The following is a 24,997-nucleotide window of genomic DNA, read 5'->3' on the forward strand; positions in this document are numbered from 1 at the left end:
GTATAATGATGTAATACAATATGATATATATGTATTATTATTAAAATATAATCCACATATTGCTAGTGCTTTTTAATGATTAGCTTTTTAGTCACAAAAAATGTATTTAATTAATCAGCATATCATTTAGTAAACATTCGTACACAGTGAAAACAAAATCCATAATCATGCATCAGGTGTTATAGATAATAACTCAAGAGGTTGAACTGGATCAAATGTGTTGAGACTCATTACTGAATGACCCACAGAAGCAGAAGCCTGCTCTGTTTGATAACACTGGCTCCATCATTCAGGGCTTCTTATCACTAACAAAACATTCTTGCCGTTATTCTTCAACTTTTGGTGGCACGGCATGCCTGCAGTGAAGTATCTTAAAGGGGGGGTGAAATGCTATTTCATGCATACTGAGTTTTTTACACTGTTAAAGAGTTGGATTCCCAAAGTTTCAAAAATGAAGTTGTATGTTTGAAGGAGTATTTCTGTTCCCAAAATACTCCTTCCGGTTTGTCACAAGTTTCAGAAAGTTTTTTTCGAGTATGGCTCTGTGTGACGTTAGATGGAGCGGAATTTCCTTATATGGGTCCTAAGTGCACTTCTGCCGGAAGAGTGCGCGCTCCCGTATAGCAGAGCACTGAGAGCACAACAGACATTCACTGATCAGAGCGAGAGTGTCGCAAAAAGTCACAAAAGGAGTGTGTTTTTGGTTGCCAGGGCAAGACAACCCTGCACAGATTACCAAAAGAGAAACAGCATTAAGGGACCAGTGGATGGAGTTTATTTTTACAGAGCATCAATGGAGTTGTGCAAGTGTTTGTGTTTGTTTCCTGCATTTCGAAGATGCTTGTTTTACAAACAAGGCCCAGTTCGACGCCGGATTTGCACATTGTTTATTTCTTAAGGATAATGCGGTCCCAACGAAAAAGGGTCACGATCGTGTGTTGAAACCGCAGGCGGTGAGTAAAACTGCTTCAAATATCTCTGTGTTGTTAACTTAGCTATCGGCGCGTAAGCACATCAAGTAAACAACATGCGATGTTGTCATCAAACTGCACTTTCCACATGTACAGCTAAAAAAAAAAAAAAAAAAAACATGACATAAAGTGGAACTTAGTCATTTTCCAAAACCGCTAAACAAATATATACAGTTTCAGTACATACCACATAGAGATGTCGTTGCTGATGCTGCTCTTGTTAAATTTCAGCCTCTGGATCTGATTCTGGATCATAAATATATGCTGAATCTGACTGTTAGCCATGGTTTGTTTTGGATGGTTTTTTCCTCACGGTTATGTCACTTCTTCGCTCTCAACGCAAAGGCTTACGCGCACTCGTGATTCTTTAGCTCCGCCCAAACGTCACGCCTCCAGCCGCTCGTGTTTTTCCGGGAAAAATCGGTACAGACTATCTTTCTCTTATGAATATAATAAAACTTAAGACTTTTTGGAGTTATGAAGGATGCAGTACTACTCTATAGGTACTCAAGATTAACAGGATATTGAGTGAAAACAAGCATTTCACCCCCCCCCCCCCCCTTTAATGAATTCAAAAGATTTAATGTAGTCGAAAGATGAATGTAGTTAATCAGTCATAATCAGATGGCTTACAGATTTGTTCAAATATATTAATCAATCAGCTTGTCATAATGTATGTTCATCTGCCCAAGGTAATTTTGTAGCCCCAAATATTCATCAAAATCAGTCCAATTGGAAGGTAAACTACCCAATCAGGAAACACTGATTGTGTGGTGCAATCAACAACAGTATATTTATTAATATTGAAAACATATGTGCGGTCAGGGTTTAGATTGTGGCGTTTTCGTAAACAGAAACCTTAAGGTTGTGCTTTTTCAGTTTTTGTTTTTTGTTTTTTCTTCCTGCACCTGGGTTGTTTGGATGTGCACACTTCTTTTTTTTCACCTTTTAAACTCACACCACCAGGCAAAAGTTTGGAATATTTACGTTTTGTTTTTTTTCTCTATCTCTCTCCAATAAATCTCTCGTGCTCACCATTGATCAAAAGTAACAGAAAAGACATTTATAATGTTGCAAATGGCTTCTATTTCAAATCAATAGTATTCATTGAACTTCTATTTATCCGAAAACTCTGGAAAAAATGTCCGTTTTACATGGTTGTAAGCAGCAAAGCATAATTAACAATATGGCAGCAAAAATAACTGATAATACCTGAGCACCAAATCAACATGATTTCTGAAGGATCATTTGATATTGAAGACTGGAGGAATGATGCTGAATATCCAGCTTTGATATCGTAGGGGGAAAAAATAATACTTTAGCATAAATTAGAAATAGATACCAATCATTTTCATTCGTACTAATATTTCACAGTATTATTGTCTTTACTGGTAGTGCATGTTCATCCATGAATCAAAGAACTGGATAAATATTACAGATAAAAAGTGTATTCACCCATGACCTTCTGAGCTTCTTTATGCTATACATACTCTTTTTTTTTTTCTACGCTCACATCCATTACTAAACGACTCTCTAGGCTTCTCTGATATGCGCTTGATACGTGCCTCATCAATTATGATGCTCTAGTCTCGGGTCTTTAACATCTGCCTCTCTGAATCGAACTGTTATTTGACCCAGACGTTTTCCAGGTTTTCCCTTTTCTCCATCCTCCAGGATCTGTTAGCCATTATGGAGTTGCACAAGGAGCCATCCGTAAACGTGACAGAGAAAGGTCAGCTGCTGGTCACACACATGTAGTTTGCAGTGTTCGTGTCTACACCGATAAGCCTCCCTCGGTACTGATTATTACTGCCTGCTGTTTCTGACCGGAGTAAGTTTTGTCATCTGACACACAACACTCACAAATGCAGTAATAAGAATCATTTTAAAAATCGCTCTCAGTGACTTAACACCTTTCTCGTTTTTATAGCCGAGATGTGATTCACACCTATTCACATTGTTCTAGTTTGATTCATATTTGATTCATTTTGATTTTTAGTCTCGTGTAGATACTGTAACATTTATATTTTTGTTTATATTTGCTGATTTTTGTAATGTGTAATTCTATTTAGTAATTCCATTTGATTTAATTCATAACTAGCTGTTTTCTCCTTTATTGTAAGCAATGCAGATTTACATATAAATGATTTAAAGCTATTTCTATTCTTCTCTCTCGTTTATTTACAACAATGCATCACTAATCGTTGACGTCCTGTACACACATCCTGATTTCCTTTTGCTTTGTTTTTTCCGTCTGGCAGGTTGGAGCCAATCCTGTAGGTTGTTCAAAGGCATCCTGATTGATTAAAGCTCTGGAGGAAAGGGTGGATGAGGCCGCTTCAATTAAGCCCAGTTTAAGGAAACTAACATTGTAGACTGTAGAACTACTTTAAAGCCCAGCTCAGCTCTATTGTCCATTAAAGTTAACCGATCGGTCTTAAAAGAGGCATTGCAAATTGCTGTTTGGCTGCAGTTTTCTTTGGGAATGTTTCTCTGAAAAATATTTCTATACAATTGTTTTAAACAAAGAGACGGAATATTTTGAAAGAGGTCGAGATAATCATACATTTCAAGTTGGCAGTGGACTGAGACAAACTTCTGCTTTTGTTATCTGCATAATTGAGGAAAAAGAATTTAAAGATGGTATCTAAAGCTTTACTATCAGAAGAAAAGAACACAGATTTGAATATGTTGAATATGGCTGGGACTTTGCGTTTGATCTGGCGTCAAATTCTTTCAGCTTAAAACAAAAAGGGAATTCATATAATCACAAAATTCATGTGTTAATAACCAGTGTGCTAATTTTAGTACCATTCGTTGCACACAAACAAAAAAATCCTGTGATCTTTGCAGAAGGGAGGAAGACCAGCAGATAAACCAGGAAATCATTTGGAAAACGTAATTAGTTTGAGTGTTTCTGTTCTTCTCGTCTCTCTCACTAAGAATAGAATGCAGAATGAAAACCACTTGGAATATTTAGATTTTGCACGAGGATTCACTGAAAAATACTGTAAATATAAATTATATTGACTTTGGGCCTAGCATTGGCATCTCATATTCTATTTTAAAATTCATGTGCAAACTTATGCTCCGTGCATATCCGAAGAAATCCCCATTGCAACACACTCTTGACTTGATTTCATGGGCTGAAGCCTTGCGTGCGAGTCAAATAGTTGCGCTCGCAGGCCATCCCTCTCTCCGCCATCAATAACGCTCCTGCAGCACATTCCACAGCACTGAATCCAGACCCTCCTGCTGTCAGACGCTCACAAATGATCCCAGGCGCTCTGAGCTATCTTAAAACACATTCTGATTCATGCATTCATATACAGTCCAACAGGCAAAACATATGCCAGGATACATGATTATATATGCATGCAGTTTATATGACATGCATGATACTCAAATCGCCATAGATTCAAATTCTATAGTCAAACCAGATTTTGGCACAGATGGTACAAATATTACTCCAATTTTGTACAAACAAAGTGATTTTCTATAAGTATTACGTAATGGTTAGGTACAGCCTGATGCTAAACAAACAAGATGCTGACTTGTGATTGTTCTTGATTACCAACATCCAACCTACTGATTACTTGCCTGTCTGTGTTTCCATCCTGACCCCCTTATCAGGCGGCACAAGATTTCCCACAGCCCCTTACCACAGGAAATGAGGGTGTGGTGGATTTGGGAAGGGGTGCTGCTGGCATCTCGAATCCTCCAGAACGGACAGAGGTACCACAACAGGGTCTGTTATCAACTCTAAAGCTTCTGTGCAGACCCCATCGCCCACTGTCCAATCATGAGTAATTGGGTTTGTAACTATGGCAAATCAGGAATTTCGTTGGACCATTAGGATTCAACGAAATTGAACTGAGCAAAAATAAGTTGAATGAGATATCATGAATAGACCCAGAAGCCTTTTTTTTTTTTTTTTGCATCTTTGGTTCTAATTTTTGTGGAAATGGATCATACGAGGTCTACACATAAAAGTCTACCACTATCCAGATCTTACGAAAATATATGAATGAGGAGATCCTGAATTAATGTAAGAATTCACATAATTTGCCAAAATTTAAAATAGCTATGAATAAAACAAAATAAAAAAGAACGTTTAAAATAAAAAATAAAGGCACATTGTGAGGATATAAAGAAATTATGCTAATATCATTTAATATTGCAATTGCAAAAGAAAATGTTAACTTATAGCAATACTTGCAATAGTCACATTGTGTGATATGAAATCACAGTTATGGAAAAAGCCTCAACTATGAAATCTAAAGTAATTTGATATAAAACATCACTATTGTGAGATCTAAATTCACAGTTTTGACTTCAGTTCAGATATAAAGTTGCAGCTGTGATACGAGGTCAGTTTTGAGATAAAAAGTCACACACACAAACATAAATGCATCTTGACAAAAAGTCGGCAACACTTTATAATATCTTTCATTAATTAATCTTTATATATAACTTTATATATATTCACATATCTATAAATCTGAGATAATGTGCTTGTTAATGGTAACATTACTAAATGATTAACAGATCATAAATTAATGTAAATTAAAATGCTAACAAATGTTATTAAACTTTCAATATATACATCAAATATTTTGACAAATGGTTTATTAATAATGATTAAAAGCTTCATTAATAAATCGTTAACAAGCATTATATAACGCTTAACGGGTCTTTAGTTTATGTTCACAAATGTCATTTAACTTTCAATGCTTTTTAAAAATCCACAAATGATTTTAACAGACAGACAATATTAACAAATTTATTTGTTAATGTACTTTTGAATGCTTACAAAGGACATTAAACTTCAGTTCAAATATTAGCTAATGCTCATTTTTATGTTTACAGATGTTAAAATATAGCTTAATTAGTCATTTTAAGCACTTCACAAAATATTCATGTTAAAATATTCATTAACTCATAATCACAGTCTGTAAAGATCATTATATCTGGCCTTTGTTTGTTGTGTAGACTTCTATTATTTGCACATCTTAAATCATTTATTAATTGTTTGTTAATGTTTTTGCAGTACAAAATCTAAAGTGGAGACTATGCATCAGTTGTAAATGTTTATAAACAATCTTTATTGGCACTGGACTTTTATCTACTTTATTAATGTATGTGTTAAGGGCAGAGATGTATAGTAACGAAGTAGAACTACTTCACTACTGTACTTAAGTACTAAAAGGCGGTATCTGTACTTTACTAGAGTATTATTTTTTTCTCCTACTTCCACTTTTACTTCGGTACATATTTTCGCTGAGTTTAATACTTTTACTCCGATATTTTTTTTATGTGCTGCATCGTTACTCGTTACAATTATAATAATGTTACGAATCATTCCATTACAAACCACTGCCAGAACTGTAGATGGCAGGTTTGATGGCACATCATTGAGCGAATCAAGCGAGACTGCGCGTGCTGACTGAACTGCTGTGAAGAGAGAGATGAACACCGAGCCGAGCCAGATAATGACTCGTTCACGAGTCAAGAGCCGGTTGCATCGGTTCTCGGATGACCAGTAACGTTAGTTCTTTCTGACAGTTCGATTCAATAAACCAGCTGAAGAAAACAGTTCACCGATTCTTTTGCGCTCGACGCAATGGCGTCATTGGCGTTGACTGCACCTGGGCTCATAACATTAACACAGAATCAGTTCAGAATCAATCACCAAAAGAATCAGTTCGGTTCAAGACGCTCTGTGTGTCGGTTTGCTTCACGCTAAATCACACATGCGCAGTATCATCAGCTCCTCGGTTCACGAATCGGACGCGTCTGACAGAAACGGTTCTTGACTCGTGAACGAGTCATTATCTGGCTCTGCTCGGTGTTCATCTTCAGTTCTCTCTTAACAGCAGTTCAGTCAGTGTACTGTTTGAGTCAATGAATTACTCCGGGATATTGGTTTGTTTGAACTCAGAGAGAGTGTCAGACACATTAAACAAGTTAACAGCTTAATTCATCTGTGGATTAATGCGCAATGGAGACGCGAACTGTTTAAAACGATTCAGTTCGATTTGGTGGACCGTTTCAAAAAGATCCGGTTACATCGAATGATTCGTTCGCGAACCAGATATCACAAACTGCTTTGTTTTTAACTGTCTTACAACAGACACAGAAGAGAAGACAATGCTGAATAAAGTCGTAGTTTTTGCTATTTTTGGACCAAAATGTATTTTCGATGCTTCAAAAAATTCTAAATGACCCTCTGATGTCTTAGGGGTTTGAAACAACATGAGGGTAAGTTATTAATGACATCATTTTGCAAATTGGGCTAACTAACCCTAGTAACCGTTTTTTGTTTACAATAAGTTAGTCAAAGGAATTGTGATTGTCCTTTAGGTTAATCATTTGAAATAGTAAAAACAATATGTTCAAACTTTTGACTACTTTCTTTAATAGCTACCTAACACAGTACTTCTACTTTTACTTTCAGTACTTGAGTAGTAAATTTTAAAATAGACTACTTGCAATACTTAAGTACAAAAAATGTTGAATACTTTAGTACTTCTACTTAAGTGTGGTGCTTAAAGAGCACTTCTACTTCTACTCAAGTCACTTTTTTGATAGAGCACTTGTACTTTTACTCAAGTATGGGTCTCTAGTACTTTATACATCTCTGGTTAAGGGTGGTTAGTTAAGTTTAGCTAGATGCATGGTAAAAACATATCACACATTGTAATTTGGGTGCAAAACATGTTTTTATCACCTCAACAGTTATACTACTGTGAATCATTAAACAGAATATTCCTTGAGTCATACATCAACAGGAGGGGAAAAAATACAAATTTTCAAGAAAATACTGCTTTTATCAAAACAATATAAATAAATGCAATATAAACAGTTTGAATCATGTTCCCTTATCAAATTGACCCCTGCACACTTGTTGACCCCTACCCAACATTAAACCTACCCAGACCACCAAACCAGGAGATCTGCATTCCACATGGGTCTTTAAGTTCAAACCATTATGAAACACACTGTTCATGTGGGACCACGGACAAAAAAAAGAAAAAATCATAATTACTTTTGTTCAAAGCATAATCATACTTTTACAATTTACAAAAACTGGAATTCCATCAAAACACATCAATGGAAAAATCTTCTAACAAGATCAGCCGTCAGTGTTGAATGGGGCATTTACAGCCTGGACTTTCTTCAGGGGTTTTCAGCGTTCTAGAAGCAGATGGAAGTTCATGTTGGAAGGCCTTCGACAAATACATTGGGAAACTTTGTAACTATAGATGAACACACCTAGCGTTTCTGTGAGTATGCAGAGGCCCAGGGCTCCTGCTGACAGACCTGGGCCGGCGTGTGTATTGATGCAGTGGAGCAGCTGTGGGATCCTTGGGGTGAGGAATCGGTGGACAGCTGCGGGTCAGCACAGATTCGCTTTCACCAGCCTCAAACACACAACATGTGAGCTTTGGGATGAGCTTGTTTCTTTCATGTAATGATAAATATGCAATACATATTCTGAAGTACAGGCGGGAGATTATTCTAAGAGTGCTGAATGGAAAACATTGATCTATGAGACATCTTTCATTCCTAAAAGGTCACGTCACAGTGATTGATATCTGCTGTCTCCATAAACCCCTTACATTTTTCATTTTCATGTACATTTATTCATTTGACAGATGCTTTTATCCGAAGCGACGTTGACAATAAACGAGAAGTGTCTGTTATACAAGATTTTAGTCATCATTCAAAATATTAAAAGCTAAGACAGGAAGGGATAATGGATAATAAGTAAATAGAAAAAGTCAGAGATTTTATATATATATATATATATATATATATATATATATATATATATATATAAAATCTCTGATGGAGTTAGGTAGGTCATTCCACAAACAGGGGACCTCTCCAGGGGACCACGAGCCGGCTGCTCATTTGCTGACCACAGACTTTGGTAGGAGATGAAGACGCATTGAAGAGAGCAGATGCAGAAGGGTGTGGAGCCCATGGCTGTTCTGTAGACAAGCACCAATGTTTTGAACTTGATGCAAACCACAACTGATATCCAGTACAGAGACAGAGGTGTCACATGGACTCTCTAGTGCTCACTGAAAACAAGACGTGCTGCTGCATTTTGAATCATTTGATGAGGTCAGATTGCACATGTTATTAGTCCAGCCAGAAGAGCATTGCATTGGTCCTGGCTAGAAATGACAAGCGCCTGGACAAAAAGCTGTTTTGCATTGATCAATTGATGTGATTTGAATACATCTCTGCAATTTATTTGTAAAGCACCATTAAAAACAACAGTTAGTTAGTAACCAATATGCTGTACATCTTTTAAAACATAAACAAAAAAACACCAATACACCCTGAAAGACCTACTTACCTTAAACCAGTGTAGTGCGGTGATGCCCAGCGATGTGAGAGTAGATGGGAGGATTGATGATTAACAGTGTCGAATGCAGCATGAGAACTGAAGATCTGTACTCAGCTTTTGCACTCCGTAGCACATCACTGACTCACAACAAGACAGTTGCAGCTGAATGGCCAGATTCCTTTAAATCCTTAATTAAATGGGATTTAGTTCATATAGTTCACTCAAAACCAAGAGAATAAAATAATAATAATCCATTCATACAGTATGACTTGTCTGAAAATAAATAAATAAATAAACAAACAGTTATTTAAGTTAAAATACTTCATTGCTGTTTTGTTAGTCTTTCTAAACACTGCTCAGAAAATCATGAGATTAAAAAGGAAAAAACACTGGATGGAAACGCCAAGATGTGCATAAATTCAAAAAATGCATATCAAAATCTCATGTGACTTTGCTTAAATGGACGGTATAACTAAACTAACCAGCGTATCTCATTGCACAATGTCTGAAATGTTGTTTTAGTTGTTCTGAAATGCCGAAGTCTTTCATCAAAGTGGTTGGGTGTAATTACCTTACAGAACTGTTTTACACAACGTTCCCAAACAGCAGGCATCCATCTCCAAGCATCAAGATAACATGACCGCATTTACTGCATTTTGTCAATGCACTCTGAGGAACAAGATATTTATCTGAACCAAAAGAAACGACCCATGGTTGCTTCTCCTGCTGCAGCAAATTAGCTTTTTCGTAGTGATATTTGGTGCCAATTTATCAGGATGTTAAAATGTTGTCGGAAACTGGATACCCAATTTTGTGCATCAGTTAAATTAGTTAAATGGATTGAATCATTGCTATTTCTAAAGAAAAAACTATTTGGACATTCTGCTAAATAACTTATTTTGTGTTTCACTGAAGAAAGAACAAGGAACAAGAGTATGAAGACGATGACAGAAATATCCCAGTGACAAACCTGGGTGAAATATACCTTTAAAGGGACTTTGTAAAAACATGTCTTGTCAGTTTGTTCTGTAATTATAATCAATCAGGAACAAATACAGACTACCTACAATACCATAAATAAGAATGTGTTTTTCCAAGAATTATTTGTCTCTGTGACAAAAACACAGGAATGTTTAAATTGCATCTGTCTCTCTTTTCTGCATACATTCCTCCCAGAAGGATACAATAAATCAGAGGCGATCCAGTCCACTGGGTGATGCATGATGTGTGATATAGGACGGCCGCTCATATAGACATTCCTTTCCCACACAGTGCTGGGTTATGTCACATTCACCCAACTAATCTGCTGTTACAGCGCTGACTTTCCTAAGCTAGAGTCTACATTTTATACCAATCAAATGTTTACCATTGAAAGACTAAATATCAATGATGATGACAAGGCTTCATTTTTTTTAAAACAAAACCTCTAGACTTCATGTTATAGGAAAGCATATGATGCTGAGTATCTAATCTTCATATCGTAATCTTTTTACATCCTCTTGAGTGCCTCTGGTACTGTGCTATATGACAGTCAACACTAGAGGAATGAGCTCTGATTTACTTATAGAGGACGGGAAACCCTGAGACGGTTGCATGAGGGGAGTGCTGGGTATGAAATAGGAGAATCCTTTGAAAGAGGCTACTGGTTAATGATTGAGTGACCCACAGTGTCTGCACAGACACTCAAAGCTTGGCTCAAAGCTGCCATCATCCCATCAGGTGCAGAAATATGCACAGCTTTCGTTCAGAACTGGCTAACATTATGATCTAATGAATGTGTTTGTGGTGGCAGAAGTCTTTAAAAAAAGTCTTCTAAGAGATTGTGTTTATCTTAAAGGTGAATGCAAAAATCACTTTTATAAGGTGTTGTGTGGCGCAGTGTGTGAAAGCAACCATCCCATAATGGTAAAAATCCACTCACTCGTTGTATCATTCCAAAAAAGTCATAAACAGTCTCTCCACACAAGCAGTTCCAGACTTTGACGACATAGTCGATGAAAGTCCCGCCCATTTGTGACGCTCTCTGCCCTATTAGCATACAGTATACACAGACCTGAGTGAGAAGCTGCAGTCCGCCATTACTGTTCTCCATAGACCGCTAAGGACACAGTGGTAAACTTTAATTTCCAAAGGAAATGTCTCAAAAAAATAAGAAAACAAAGAAAAATCCTATATTTTGTGCTAACATTTTACACAGGAGTCGACTGCCTAACAAACAAGGATCAGTTCAGCGCTGGGCAAATATTGCTTCTGGAAGAGGGATCAATACCAACGCTTTGTGCACAAATGTCCAAAAGAGATTCTTGGCTCTCTGTAAGGCTAATGTTGCTAAAGCTACCACTAGCCACTTTTCGACTGTCGGGCCAGTGTGAGCCAGTGCTATAAAAGGTCCAGACGAGGCTAATAGCCTCGGACATATAGCACCGTAAGTAATACGTTTTTAATGCTGGTGTTATAGCTGTGAGCTTTATGAAATGATCCGCGGCGCTGACTCTCTCCAGACGCGCAATACTCCACCTTTGTTCTTAACCACTCCTCTAACCCCAGCTGGCCTGTTTGGCCCAAGGTTTTTTTGGTCCAAAAAACCCGGGCAGTTGGCCCCGACGAGAAACGATCAAGCCCCGGAAGTGACAGTGGAAACGTGACAATTGGCAATTTCAAGAAACTATAAAAAAAAAAATTAGATAAAACTTGGCATACACACTGTGGGGGTATCAGAGAACAATTTAAAATATTGTTTCAATGCATTCTATGGCACCTTTAAAAAGTCATAATAACAATAAATAAGAAGCTTCTAAGTTTGTAAATCTACACTGACTCTCCAAGAGTGTTCAATTTACTCCATTACTAGCAACATCATTATTATAGATCAAATGAATATAACTGAATGTTATTCATTGCGACGTGGAATTTTGTTTGCCATACTTTAAAAAAGGACCTAGAGAAAGAACATTTAAGCACTAACAGAATATAATGTTTTCAGGCACTTAAATGCAAGTTATTTACAACTAAAAAAAAAAAAACAGTTAACATTCATGCGAAACCTCTGAAATTAGTTGAGCTTTGGAATGCTCTTTTTGACTTTATATGCAACTTTATAAATACATCTATTGTCTTTGTACTGACAATCATTGTTAGCAAACTAAAATATGCTTCAATATCAATTCTTTGCATATGCAGATGTAAGGCCCACTTTACATTAGGTGTCTATAACTACTGTGTAACTGTGTAAATAAAAAAATATATAAATTAGAAAATAGATACATTTATTTTCTTTGTCTTTCGAAAATGATTACATTTTCTATGTATTAGAATGTAGTAAGTTAACATGAGTTTTGTCAACATTCTAAAACAAAACTAACATTAGAAATGAAATATAGTATTGCTGAACATTTCTGAGTTGTTTAATCATCCTCTGGTGAGATCTTCAGAGATTTTGCATGTTATTTTTTTAATTTAAAGCAGTCTCTGCTTGTTCTCATTGTTCTTCCATCTTTCCTTCAGTGATTTTTCAGTGTTTGAAGGTTTGAAGGTTTATTTGCAATTATAACATTTGAAATACAACTTTACAAATCCATTGAAGAAAAAAAGAAAACAAAATACTGTGCTGGAGAGAGTGAGAAGACCATAAGGTCTTATGAAACCACCTCCCCAAAATCTCATTAAATGAACGTAAAATTACATGATCAAGCAAGACAATACAATCAGTACATCAAACATTTTAATAAACAAATTACCAAGATAAACTTATTTATATGTTAACATTATTTTCAGCTCTCTTTTGAAAGAATTTAGAGTGGTTTTAGTCTTTAAAGCAGGGTCTAAATGATTCCAGAGGGAAGGCCCTCTGTATTTCAGTGTAGATTGGTTGGCTGTAGTTCTACAAAAAGGAAGATAAAAATCTTTGCAGCGCCTTTTGGAGTAAGCATGAACATCCGAAGAATACATGAAAAAGTTATTAAAAACTCTGGGCATAATATTTGTCATATACACATACTTGTACATAAAGGTATTTATGCAATAGATGTTAACATTGAATATTTTCAAAATGTTATATTTTATGAAAAGCGGAGCAGATGATGACAATCTATTTGAATTACTCATAATTCTTAAGAATTTCTTTTGTATTAATAAAATCTTATTTAGATACGTTTGGCATGTTGCACCCCAAACAATATTACAGTACAAAATGTGGGGATAGATCAAGCTGTAATATATTGTTTTCATACATGAAATATCAATTAAAGAACGAACTCTACTCAGTATACCAACAGATTTCATTATTTTTCTGCAAACATGCTGGATATGATATTTCCAGGTTAGTTTATGGTCGACAATGACCTAAAGATTTTATTTGGTTCACTTGGCCAATTTTTAAACCATCAATTGATACCTCTATGTCCTGACAATCTCCTTTGTTTTTTGTGCTAAAAATCATAAAGTTAGTTTTTTTTTATATTAAGAGAGAGTTGATTAATTTTAAACCATTTAGAAATATTTTGTAATTCTTAATTTACTACTCTTATCAATGTGTCAATGTCAGAATGAGATAACAGAAGACATGTATCATCTGCAAACATGAGTGGCATAACATTTTTACAAACACTTAAATCACTGATATAAATTAGAAATAATAGAGGTCCCAAAATGGACACCTGCGGTACCCCACATAAAAGTTTTCCCCTACTTGAGCTCAGATTGTTGAAATAAACAAATTGCTCTCTCTCTTCCAAATAATTTTGTACCCAAGTTAAGGCTATATGTTTAATGCCATAATTCTCTAATTTTGCAAGGATGAGGCAAATCAAAAAATTGTTACGTTTATGTTCAATGTCACTCCACAAATCTTTACTGTTAACATTACAAAAAAATAAATTTCTTTATTTAGGAAGTGAGAACCCAATAACATTATCAACAATACTTGTTTTCTCTACGCTCTACTACTCAGCTCTCAAGCTTCAGGGTGTGTTCAGTCTAAAAGAGGAACCAAAATACACAGATCCAAAACAATATAAAATCAAATTAAAAGCCAATAATAAAAAAGAGGTCATTTTTACAGTGTAAACCCATGAAATGTTTTTCAAATTACAATGTGTAACCAGTCATGTGGTAAAACATTGAATTTCCATATAATACAATCAATGATTAAAGTGTTGTTACATTTATAGTTCCCTAAGGAGACATATAAGCCATATATGCTTGTGTTTGTTTATTTTGTGAATTTAAAACACATTTAAATATGTAGGAGGAGAAAGGAAATCCATTCCTACAAGTACAGTGCAACAGGGGGTGTGACTGTCCCCACTTTAATGATCTCTCTCGTCATTGGTCTTCCAAAACCCGCAGCCAATTCAAAACCACATGCCACTTTCTGCACTCCCCCCACAAGCCCCAGACAGCGTGAAGAGTGAGAGAGGAAGAGACAAGAGGGAGAATCACCCAGAGAGGAAAAACGGCAGAACAGAGAAGGTTTTAAGCATGCCAGCATATGCCACCAACATGAGGCTCAAGTTCCCCATTCTGGCCTTAATACTGGAAGCCGTGACCATTGTCCTGTACGCTCTCCTTGTGGTATATGACACCGGTAAAGCTCACAAAGATGGGAGTCATGAAGAATCGAATACAACTCATTCAAGCAGCCCAATGACCCTTTATCCCAGTAAGTACCCACCTGTTAGATATGTGTTGTGTTGTAGATGTGTGTATACTGTACATCCGGTCTTGTTTTGACATGCAAATTCATTGGTTTCAATTAAGGATAAAATTGTATTTAAACCTTTTCTAATTGGCTCAACTTGAACACATTATGTTATAAGGAACTTTAAGGGCTAGATCACATGGATGTAGTTGGAAATTGCTGTTAACATGTCATTGCCTTCATGCTTTTGGCCATTGTCTGAATAAAATATTTTCTGGATGATTTGTAAATGAATTCATCTTTTTTAAAACAGATATTTACTACAATACTTTGCATTTAAGATTTATGGTGCTACGCACTCATCAGTGTTCACTGAGAGGTTTATTTCTGCAAAGGCTTTGGCGACAATATTTCACTAATGTTCATTGAGCACGCAAGCCCCTAAAAATACTCCCTCTGAAGAGGAGTCAATGCCACGGTCTCTTGGTCTCTTAGGAGCCAGATCTTACATTGAACAGGTGATTAATGTAGGCTACAAATGGGGAAAACCATGACATTTATTCATATTACGATTTTCATTTCATTTACATATTAAATTATTAACAATACACACTGTAGACTGAATAGGTAAATTGGCCAATTTGGATTGAATTAAATTGAATCAGCTGCCTAGAGGTGCACAAAATATATTATGGTTGCACAAACCATTTAAATTTCCATTTTAAGTGGAAGTTAAGTTTATGTTATATAATCTGGGTCATATATTGCATGGTTTTGTTCATGGTTTTCTGTGTTAAGGACTATGAAATGACACATGAATTTGAACCAAAAAACTGATTGGATGAACATAATTTGATGTCAGCAACAAATGTGAAACATTCCCTCTTTCCTTTAAAAATTTGATGAGCCTGTTTATTTTGTGTCGTGCCCCTCCAGTTGACAACCACTAATCTACAGAATCTATTATAAAAGGAATCATTCATTCAAGCAAATACTGTATGTTTCCACTTCGACTTCAATTGCATTCCTTTCATTTTCTCTACATGCTTTGCGTGTTTGCAGAGATGACATGCAATGGTTGTAAATGCCCATACTTTTATCTTCAAATTGCAATTGTGGTTGCTTGCTTAGACACGGTTTGGGCTGAAACCAACTCTGGGGTGTGTGTGAGACCATGCAAGATTAGTCTCAAAGTCACGTGTCCTCAAAGTTTTCATTCAAGAGCATAACTGTTCTGCCTTAGAGTTACACAACTGTCAATTAAACCACTTTAACACATTTTTCATAACTCAACATTCTTAGTTACTTAAGTTTAAATGTGTTGAAGTGGGGCACAATGTGACAACTGAAACAGCATTCAAATTATTTGCCCCCCCAGTGAACCTGATGGCCTTTAAATAATTAAAAGCATATGTAAAAATGAAATAAAAAGTGACATACAGCCATGTATGGTGACACATACTCAGAATTCATGCGCTGCATTTAACCCATCCAAAATGCACACACACCAGTCATTTATGTTGCAGCACCCAGGGAGCAGTGTCTTGCTCAAGGGCACATCAGTCATGGTATTGCCAGCCTGAGACTCAAACCCACAACCTTAGGGTTAAGAGTCAAACTCTCTAACCACTAGGCCATGACTTCCACGACTTCCAAAGCATGTGTTTTTGTAGAATGGGAAAATTAAAGCCATCTGTCACTTTGGTACATACACGCAAAGCATTCCAGAGATGAGTGAGAAAAGCTTCAAAGAAAAGAAAATAAAGGTTGCTTTAATCTAGGCAACAAAGAAAACACATATAGCTAAGTTATGTCACTGCGCTCTAAATTAGCGCTGACAAAATGTAATTAGGCCATTGAACATTTCAAAAGAGAGCAATCTTCCCACCCATTAGTAAAATGGGACCTTTGAGATTTTATCAGCAAATATGTTGCATGTGGGAAATGTGAAAACTTTCACTGGGAAAATGATTCTGTTTGTTGTAGAATCCAACAGTTGGAAAAAAATGGACTGTGCACTTCTACTCACCCAGCACAATTATCTGTAATTTCACTGTGATGCTCTTCCAAAGTTTGCATACATGAAATAGCCAGTGAAAAGTCCTTTAGCCAACCCTATCATTGCAAATATGTATTGCTTAAGATCAACAGAAAGATCAGAGGAAAAGACTTGGGTCATGCAACAGCTGATAAGGGTTGTTCACCTCTGTTTCAGCTGTGTCAGAGACCCACCTAAATGTTTTTGAGAGGTTTTCAACACGATCACATTTTATTACTTTACAACCATCAAAGACTGACAATAACATAAAACGCTGGTCGAAGAACACGACTGTGGTACCACAGGACGTTTTTAGGATGGGAAGGGCTGTGATGATATAACAGAATCAAGTTTTATCACATTTTTGGTATCCCTCGTTGAGATTTTTTTTTCCATGAAACATGAAAAAATGACCATTGAGAATTGAGTATATGCAGTAAAAGATCACACTCAGTAGTTTGTTTGTTTTAAGATGGATTGGGAAGCAAGATAAGACTGAAATTTGATGATTTTTAATCATCACATATTTATCTGAAAGTTTCCTGTTTAGTCTCTTACTGTATCATTGTACAGTGGTTCTTTAAGTACAGTCTGCTGGTAGCATGGACTGTGTTATAAAATAAGGACATGATCATAAAATATATATACAGCAAGCAATAAAAATATGCAGCAAGCAAAGAAACTTCAGTTCAGTTTGATCAAAGTTCCTCTCTGCCAAGCGTTGTTGTTAGTACTTAAAGGGGTCATCTGTTATCTTGATGAGCTTAGCAGATGTCAGACCATGAGCACTATGATTGATGACAATTTGGGTTTGTTCCTGGCAAGTTTAGATGTTGGGTGGATTAGTGAATGGGTGGAGGGATTCGGAGGCTTTCCGAGGAAGTCTGAATGTTTGCCTTTTCAAAACCTTTTGGAGGTTCACGCTTCGTAGTTCCACTTGTCTCTCTTGGGACTGATGGTGAGACCCTTTTTAAACTTACTGACAATGGTAAGTGTGTCTGATTATTATCAGCAGGCACAATGATCGGTGGTTTGTATTGTGTAGTCCGAAAACAGACTTTACTGATGATTAAGGTGTTCTGGACGGTATCCTATCTCTGTGTCCAGGGACTGTATACCTTCCTGAGTTGGACAGTCTAGAACTCATTTCCTCTCTGCAGAAAGATGGGAAAAGTCCAGCAGCACAGCACTATGTGTTGTGATGATAATCAGTGTGCACATTTAGTTATTGCAAATTTTTATATCCTTTTACTCTTTGCATGTCCATCCATCCATGTTTTGGCAGGGAAACACTTTGGATGCATTCAATCAAAATGCAGCAGTGTAATGCACATCATAGTAACTGGATTATTAATCCATGAATCAAAGTCACTCATGTGTTACCATCCCCAATGGTGATTATATATTATTCATCAAAACGAATGACTTCAGGTCACTGCAAATTGCTGGGTATTTTTTTTTTTTTTTTTTTTACATGCAGTGCTTTATCAATCCAAATGAATCCAGTGTGGTTTGCTGAAAATTGTCTTTATATGAACCCTAAACTTTGCAGTCTGATTCACATATTTGTTTATATGAGCATTACATCTATTCTGAACAAAATGTCAGTGCATATGCAATGACTAGTCACCACATTCAGAAACTTAGAAAACTACAAAAATGTTTTATGATTTGTCAGTTTGCTGATAGAGTAATGAAAATGCTGGATTGCTCTGAATGTGACTTATCCTGAAATAAGTATATATTAGTACTCATTAGTCATGTGAAGTGAATAAAATTGCACACACCAACAGGGTCACTAGAGGAAACTTCTTAACCTGTCATTCATAAACTAATAGAAGAGCACACAAGACCTTTGTACAGCGATGGAAAGAACGTGGTTATAGAATTGTTCTGGTGACAGAACAGAAATGTGTTACATATGTTGCTTTCTAACTATTGTGGTTGTACAGTTGTTCATCAATAATTCTTTTACTGCTTAAAATATTATGCAATTTCTGTGATTTCTGTCATTTCCTCACACTTATGTTGAGCTTTCTGTTATTGTTTCCTGTGGATCACATAAAATATCTGACAAAGAATGAAAATATCAAAAGAGCAAACATATCATAAGTAATCAGCCTTTGTGCTATGTTTCCAGTAATCTCAGGAATAGTTCAACCTAAAACTTAAACTCTGTCATCATTTACTCACCCTCATGTCGTTCCAAACTAATAAGACTTTCATTCTCCTTTTTGTACTTGCTTGACGTGCAAGAAGAAACCTTGTTGGTTCTAACCGAAGCCCAAAAGTGCTGCGTAACACATACGAATGAACCTCATTGGTGTGCTTTCTCTAAACAGATCAGTGCAGTCTTTAAAAACACATTCTCTGCGCAACGCGTGGTTTGACAAATCTTCCAGCAAAGTGAGATCAGCCATGACACTATAGATACATTTCAAATGACTTCCCAGCTGTCTTGTATAGCTTTTCACACCAGTTATGCAAATGTCTAGCTTGAACTTTGAAATTACTATTTGTGATCCAGGACCACAAAACCAGGAAGTCTTAAGTCACTGGGGTATATTTTTTAGCAACAGTCAAAAATACATTATGGGTCAAATTATCGATTTTTTTATGCCACAAATCATTATGATATTAATAAAGATCATGTTCCATGAATATATTTTGTAAATTTCCTATTGTATATATAATAAAACTAAATTTTGATTGGAATATGAATTGCTAAGGACTTCATTTGGAAAACTTTAAGGCGATTTTCTCAGTATTTTAATTTTTTTGCACCCTCAGATTCCAGAATTTCAAATAATTGTATCTCGGCCAAATATTGTCCCATACATCAATGTAAAGCTTATTTATTCAGCTTTCAGATGGTGTATAAATCCCAATTTCGAAATTTGACACTTAGGTCCAGGGTCACATTTGAGTATTTGCCATTAAAGTACACAGGGGAAATGTGGCAGCAATTTCTTTTTGTAGTATCACCATTCTACCACTAGATTCACCGTGGAAGCATCCTCAGAGTTGAGCTTTATTTACACGCAAGTTGGTAAATTCCACACTTTGTGTGAAACTGTTCTTATGTACTCATAATGCACACATCTGTGCATACGCACTTTTAATAAATGAGGGCCCACAACTTTGTGAAGCATCAAAGTGATAGTTGTGTAGACTCAACAGAGGGAAAGAAATCTCTCAAATTTCAATGAAATTTTCACTTGTGTCCAAATCAAAGATGACAGAATATTCATGTTTTGGTGAATTGTCATACAACAGTGCTTCTTTTCATTGCTGACCTGTTCAAACTAAAGTTGAACTAGATGTGGTTCTAGAATGCTGTGCCTAATTTTGGGCTTCAGGTGTGGAGAAACAGCTCTTTCTCATAAACTCTTTATCCATGTGTCCAGTGTTTCAGGACGTACACGTGATGATCTTCATTGGCTTCGGTTTCTTGATGACCTTCCTAAAGAGATATGGCTTCAGCAGTGTGGGCATCAACCTGCTGCTGGCTGCCTTTGGCTTGCAGTGGGGTCTTCTCCTCCAGAACATCTGGCACATGCACGATGGAAAAATCAGTGTCAGCATCAATAAGTAAACTCAACTTTTTGGTTATGGTGGGGGGGGGGACTTATGTAATAAAACTGATAATTTCTTCATCAGCTATGTTCAGCTGCTAAAATAAATAATAATAATAATACTATTTTGATATTTCATTCTCTGCAGGATGATTAATGCTGACTTTAGTACAGCAACTGTTCTGATCTCATTTGGAGCGGTTCTGGGGAAAACTAGCCCTGTCCAGCTCCTCATCATGACCCTGCTGGAGATCACTACCTTCTGCATCAATGAGCATTTGGTTGTGGAAGTCCTTGAGGTTTGTACAGACTCTAATTATTAGTTCATATACCTAAATCAGTGCATAGATCATTTGTTTTGGTATTCTGGGGGAATCAATGTGATGCCCCTTCTATCCTCAGTTGAAGTTGATTTGCACCAGATATAAACACTATGCATAATTTCAATACTACTTTTAATTAGGATAAGGATTCTAAACATTGGTAGCAGAGCCTCAAGAAATTTAATGCTATCCGAGTTCCTGCAAGGAACACCTTTTTTTACGAAAGGAAGCTGGGTCAAAGATGAAGGAAAAGCAGTTTAGGCAATGTTCTATCTCCTTCCTAAAGTTGGCAGGATAAACTTAATGTACACACCCATTTTTCCAGTAACAACTGAAAGTGCACAAAGCACCTTCTTCATCTTGAAGATATAGTGCCTGGAGTAACTGGGTATAAAGGAAATACAATTATTATTATTGATTGACTCACAGCATAATCAGGTGGTGTCTCTTTATAGGAAATTAATCATACTTTAAATGTACTTTAACAAGATGGTCATTTACCTTTTTTCAGATGGTATCCATGAACCTTGTTGTCTCCTGACAGGTTTCTGATGTTGGTGCCTCTATGACTATCCATGCGTTTGGGGCTTACTTTGGATTAGCTGTCGCCCGTGTTCTTTATCGCCCTGGTCTTAAGAACGGCCACGAGAACGATGGCTCAGTCTATCACTCAGACTTGTTTGCAATGATCGGTACGTGTAAATCTTTCAGTCAACTATAATAAAGAAACAATCTGTAATCAGAGTTACTAACGAGACCTGCTTACAAAAATGAATCCTAGAGCTTCAGTAAATGTTTGCATGTGTATTTACAGGAATCTACATACAAGCCAACTTACATTTGGTAGATGCCATATTTAACTGAACATGAGTGAAAATGAGGCTCTGGGGGATTGATACACAGTCTGTTTAGAAAGTACTTGTACTTTGGTAGTGTCTGTAGGTACTTGTAAACATTCACCATTCCACTCGTCCTGTGTCTTTAGGCACAGTCTACCTGTGGATGTTCTGGCCCAGCTTTAACTCTGCGATTGCTGAACCTGGCGATGCTCAGCTAAGAGCTGTTATCAACACCTATTTCTCTCTGGCTGCTTGTACTCTTGCTGCCTACGCTACCTCCAGTCTGGTGGAGAAGAAGGGGAAACTTGACATGGTGGGTCATACCGGTCTTTTCTTAATTTTACCAGGTCTCAAGTTTTAGCAGTCTATGATCTTTATGACTTGGGAACCTGAACCTGTTTTGTGGCACAGGTTCACATTCAGAACGCCACGCTGGCTGGAGGAGTCGCTGTGGGTACCTGCGCTGACATGGACATCCAGCCTTTTGGAGCAATGTTGATCGGAATCACTGCAGGCGTTATCTCCACCGTTGGATTTAAGTTCCTGACTGTATGAGTTTCTTCCATATCCCAATGATTCTGATATCAGAATTCAATCATGTATTAATCCATCAGCTTCTTTTTTCTCTCCACAGCCCATACTCGCCTCTAAACTTGGGATCCAAGACACCTGTGGTGTGCATAACCTCCACGGCATGCCAGGGATCCTAGGAGGCCTGGCCAGTATTGTGGCGGCAGCACTAGGAAAGAAACACAAGTATCTGGCAGTTCCTTACATTGTGTCTTTAGATTTTCGCTGTTACCAGTAAGGCAACAAGTGGGTTTAATATAACTGTGCTTGTTTATCCCAGTGTTTCACCAGGTAAACAGGCATGTGGTTTGGCATCATCTCTTGGGTTTGCTTTGGTGGGAGGGTTGGTCACAGGTAGGTGTTAATACAAGGACCATAAAATCTGCAAGATATTGCAAAATATAAAAGGGTTTTGTATAAATTAATACATTTAAAGGAAAATGCCTTTCGTGCATACAATTAATATATGTACAGTTTTCTTTGAAGAACATGAATCCAAACATGAAATATTTGACACGCATTGTACATACTGTACACGTACACATACACACACAACATGATATTATGTAGCGATGTAAATAGAAACATGTATTAAGATTTTTCACAACCGTGTGAAACCAACGTGAATTCAAAAAGAACCTATATGTAAAAACTTGTCACATGGATTTTAAACTATTTTTGGACACACTTATTTCTCATTCAACCAATTAGCATTACTCTGTTATATATCACAATATACACAAAATTGTACAAAACACAAAGTAAAAGATTTTTCCCTTCTCCAGGCCTGATAATGAAGATTCCATTCCTGGGGCAGCCACCTGATCAAAACTGCTTCGATGACTCAGTCTTCTGGGAGGTACGTCTAGAAGATTGAGATGTTAATGCTAGTTTGTAATGCTAGGACATGGTCACAACTGTTTTTATTTCCTAGGAAAATGTCTTACCGCTGTAAAGTTTGACAATTTTGAATGCTTCTGATGTGCAGGTGCCTGAGGAAGAAGAGGAACACGCAGAGCGCTTGACTCACGGCGATTATGCCAAGACCAAAGAGGAGGCTTGAAGCTCTGCGCAAAACCAGCTCACTTCACCGATCAAGAGACCCAGTCCAATAAGCAACTCAGGGGCTTTTTAACGTCAGCATCTACTGCATTCTCTAAAATCCTCAACAGTGAACTCACCATAAGTACTAAGTGATGTCAATTTATTATTATTTTTGTAACGTGTGCCTTTTTTCTAAATACATGCAGCTAAATTAAAAATAAAAACACCTGCAACTCATATTATGACACTGAGAAGTGGCATCTCAACCCTTTTATAATTTGCCATTATGAAATTAAATGTAAGAAGGTCAAAGAATATTACCAGAATGTCACTAAGCTAACTCAGAGCGGTCAGGTTTTGTTGTCGTCTGCTGAACTGCACATAACTGAGTAATTGCTCACTGAAATGTACCAAAAATCTGAGCCGATGCAAGATATTTTGCTTAAGTGTCTGTTATCAAAGTAGCTCATTTTACCTCAAATAAGCTTTTTTTGTACAGACCCAACTTTTATCATCACTAGAGAATTTGACCACTGATTTTTTTATTTTTACGGTCATATATACAAGTTCACTTCCAAAGAGAGATCCTTCTTCAACTTTCTTGCAACAAGTTGCTTATTATTGTGATCAGTAACAACCCTTTATGCAATGATATATGAAGTATTTTAAGCTATTGTATCCTAAAGAACTAACAAATATATTTTTGACTTTTATATTTTCACACAATTTCTAATACTTTAATATGAACTCAGCCAAATACAGTGGCCCCAAAAAGTTACAATTAAAATTTGATATCAAGTATGAAAATATATATATATATATATATTAGTATGCATTTCAAAGAAAGGTAATAACTAAGCCCACTTTTCCGGTTTGTTATGATAACATTAGTGGACCATGTTCATGGTTGATGTGATTATCTTCAGCTGTTGAAGGACACATGAGTGAACTTCAGAAGCATTGAAGAACTTCCACTAATGGATCCAGGGACCACCTGATTAGAAGTAATGACACAAATAAGAAATGAAATCTGAGGAAACACTCTTTCATCATTTGTTTGTCAATGTAGTGCTCAAAAAAGTGTCCAAATTGATTTTGGGGCCACTGTACATTTCCATCTTTGAAACGTCATCTTTTAGTCAGGATTATTGTAAACCTGATCTCATACAGTTAGCCTTAAATAAAAGCTCATTTACTCCAGTACTTGAACGTTCAGCTCATAGTACAAACAAGCAGACGTGATCAGACTGTCACATCTTGTTCTTTGTAAGACTAATAAATGCCATGATTTTAATGCTAAAGAGGATATCATCCTTGCAGACAGTCTTACTGCAAGCTGACTTACTGATTAAACTTTAGTGTAAAATGATGTATGTGCTCCCATATGCCTCACCTCATCACTTCATTGTATTTGAAAAGTATGTGAATGTATTAAAATTTTACTGTCATTCATAAAAACAGGATCTGGACTTTTTTTGTTATATGCTGTTATGTTTCTTTGTGATGTGAGTATAATCAGATTTCGAATCGTTTTTGTTTTTATATTTGTGACCCTAGCAATAGTGTGATTGATTGCCGGCAACGCGTTTCCTCACGTGTTTTGGCCAACGTGAATTACCATAGATGCTCTTACCGCG

General features: G+C 36.6%; 1 protein-coding gene across 1 annotated transcript; it reads left to right on the top strand.

Annotated features, from left to right (window-relative positions):
* The first annotated feature begins 14,679 nt into the window (after positions 1-14,679).
* Positions 14,680-24,167, top strand: LOC127983721 (ammonium transporter Rh type A). Its single transcript, XM_052585975.1, has 10 exons — positions 14,680-14,992; positions 20,417-20,600; positions 20,733-20,883; positions 21,452-21,599; positions 21,893-22,059; positions 22,158-22,295; positions 22,381-22,502; positions 22,597-22,670; positions 23,102-23,175; positions 23,305-24,167. The coding sequence occupies exons 1-10, from the start codon at positions 14,695-14,697 to the stop codon at positions 23,377-23,379; spliced, it is 1,431 nt and encodes a 476-aa protein (XP_052441935.1). The 5' UTR covers positions 14,680-14,694; the 3' UTR covers positions 23,380-24,167.
* The last annotated feature ends 830 nt before the right edge of the window (positions 24,168-24,997 follow it).

This window comes from Carassius gibelio, chromosome B20 (assembly GCF_023724105.1).
Source record: "Carassius gibelio isolate Cgi1373 ecotype wild population from Czech Republic chromosome B20, carGib1.2-hapl.c, whole genome shotgun sequence".
In the NCBI taxonomy this organism is placed as follows: Eukaryota; Metazoa; Chordata; class Actinopteri; order Cypriniformes; family Cyprinidae; genus Carassius; species Carassius gibelio.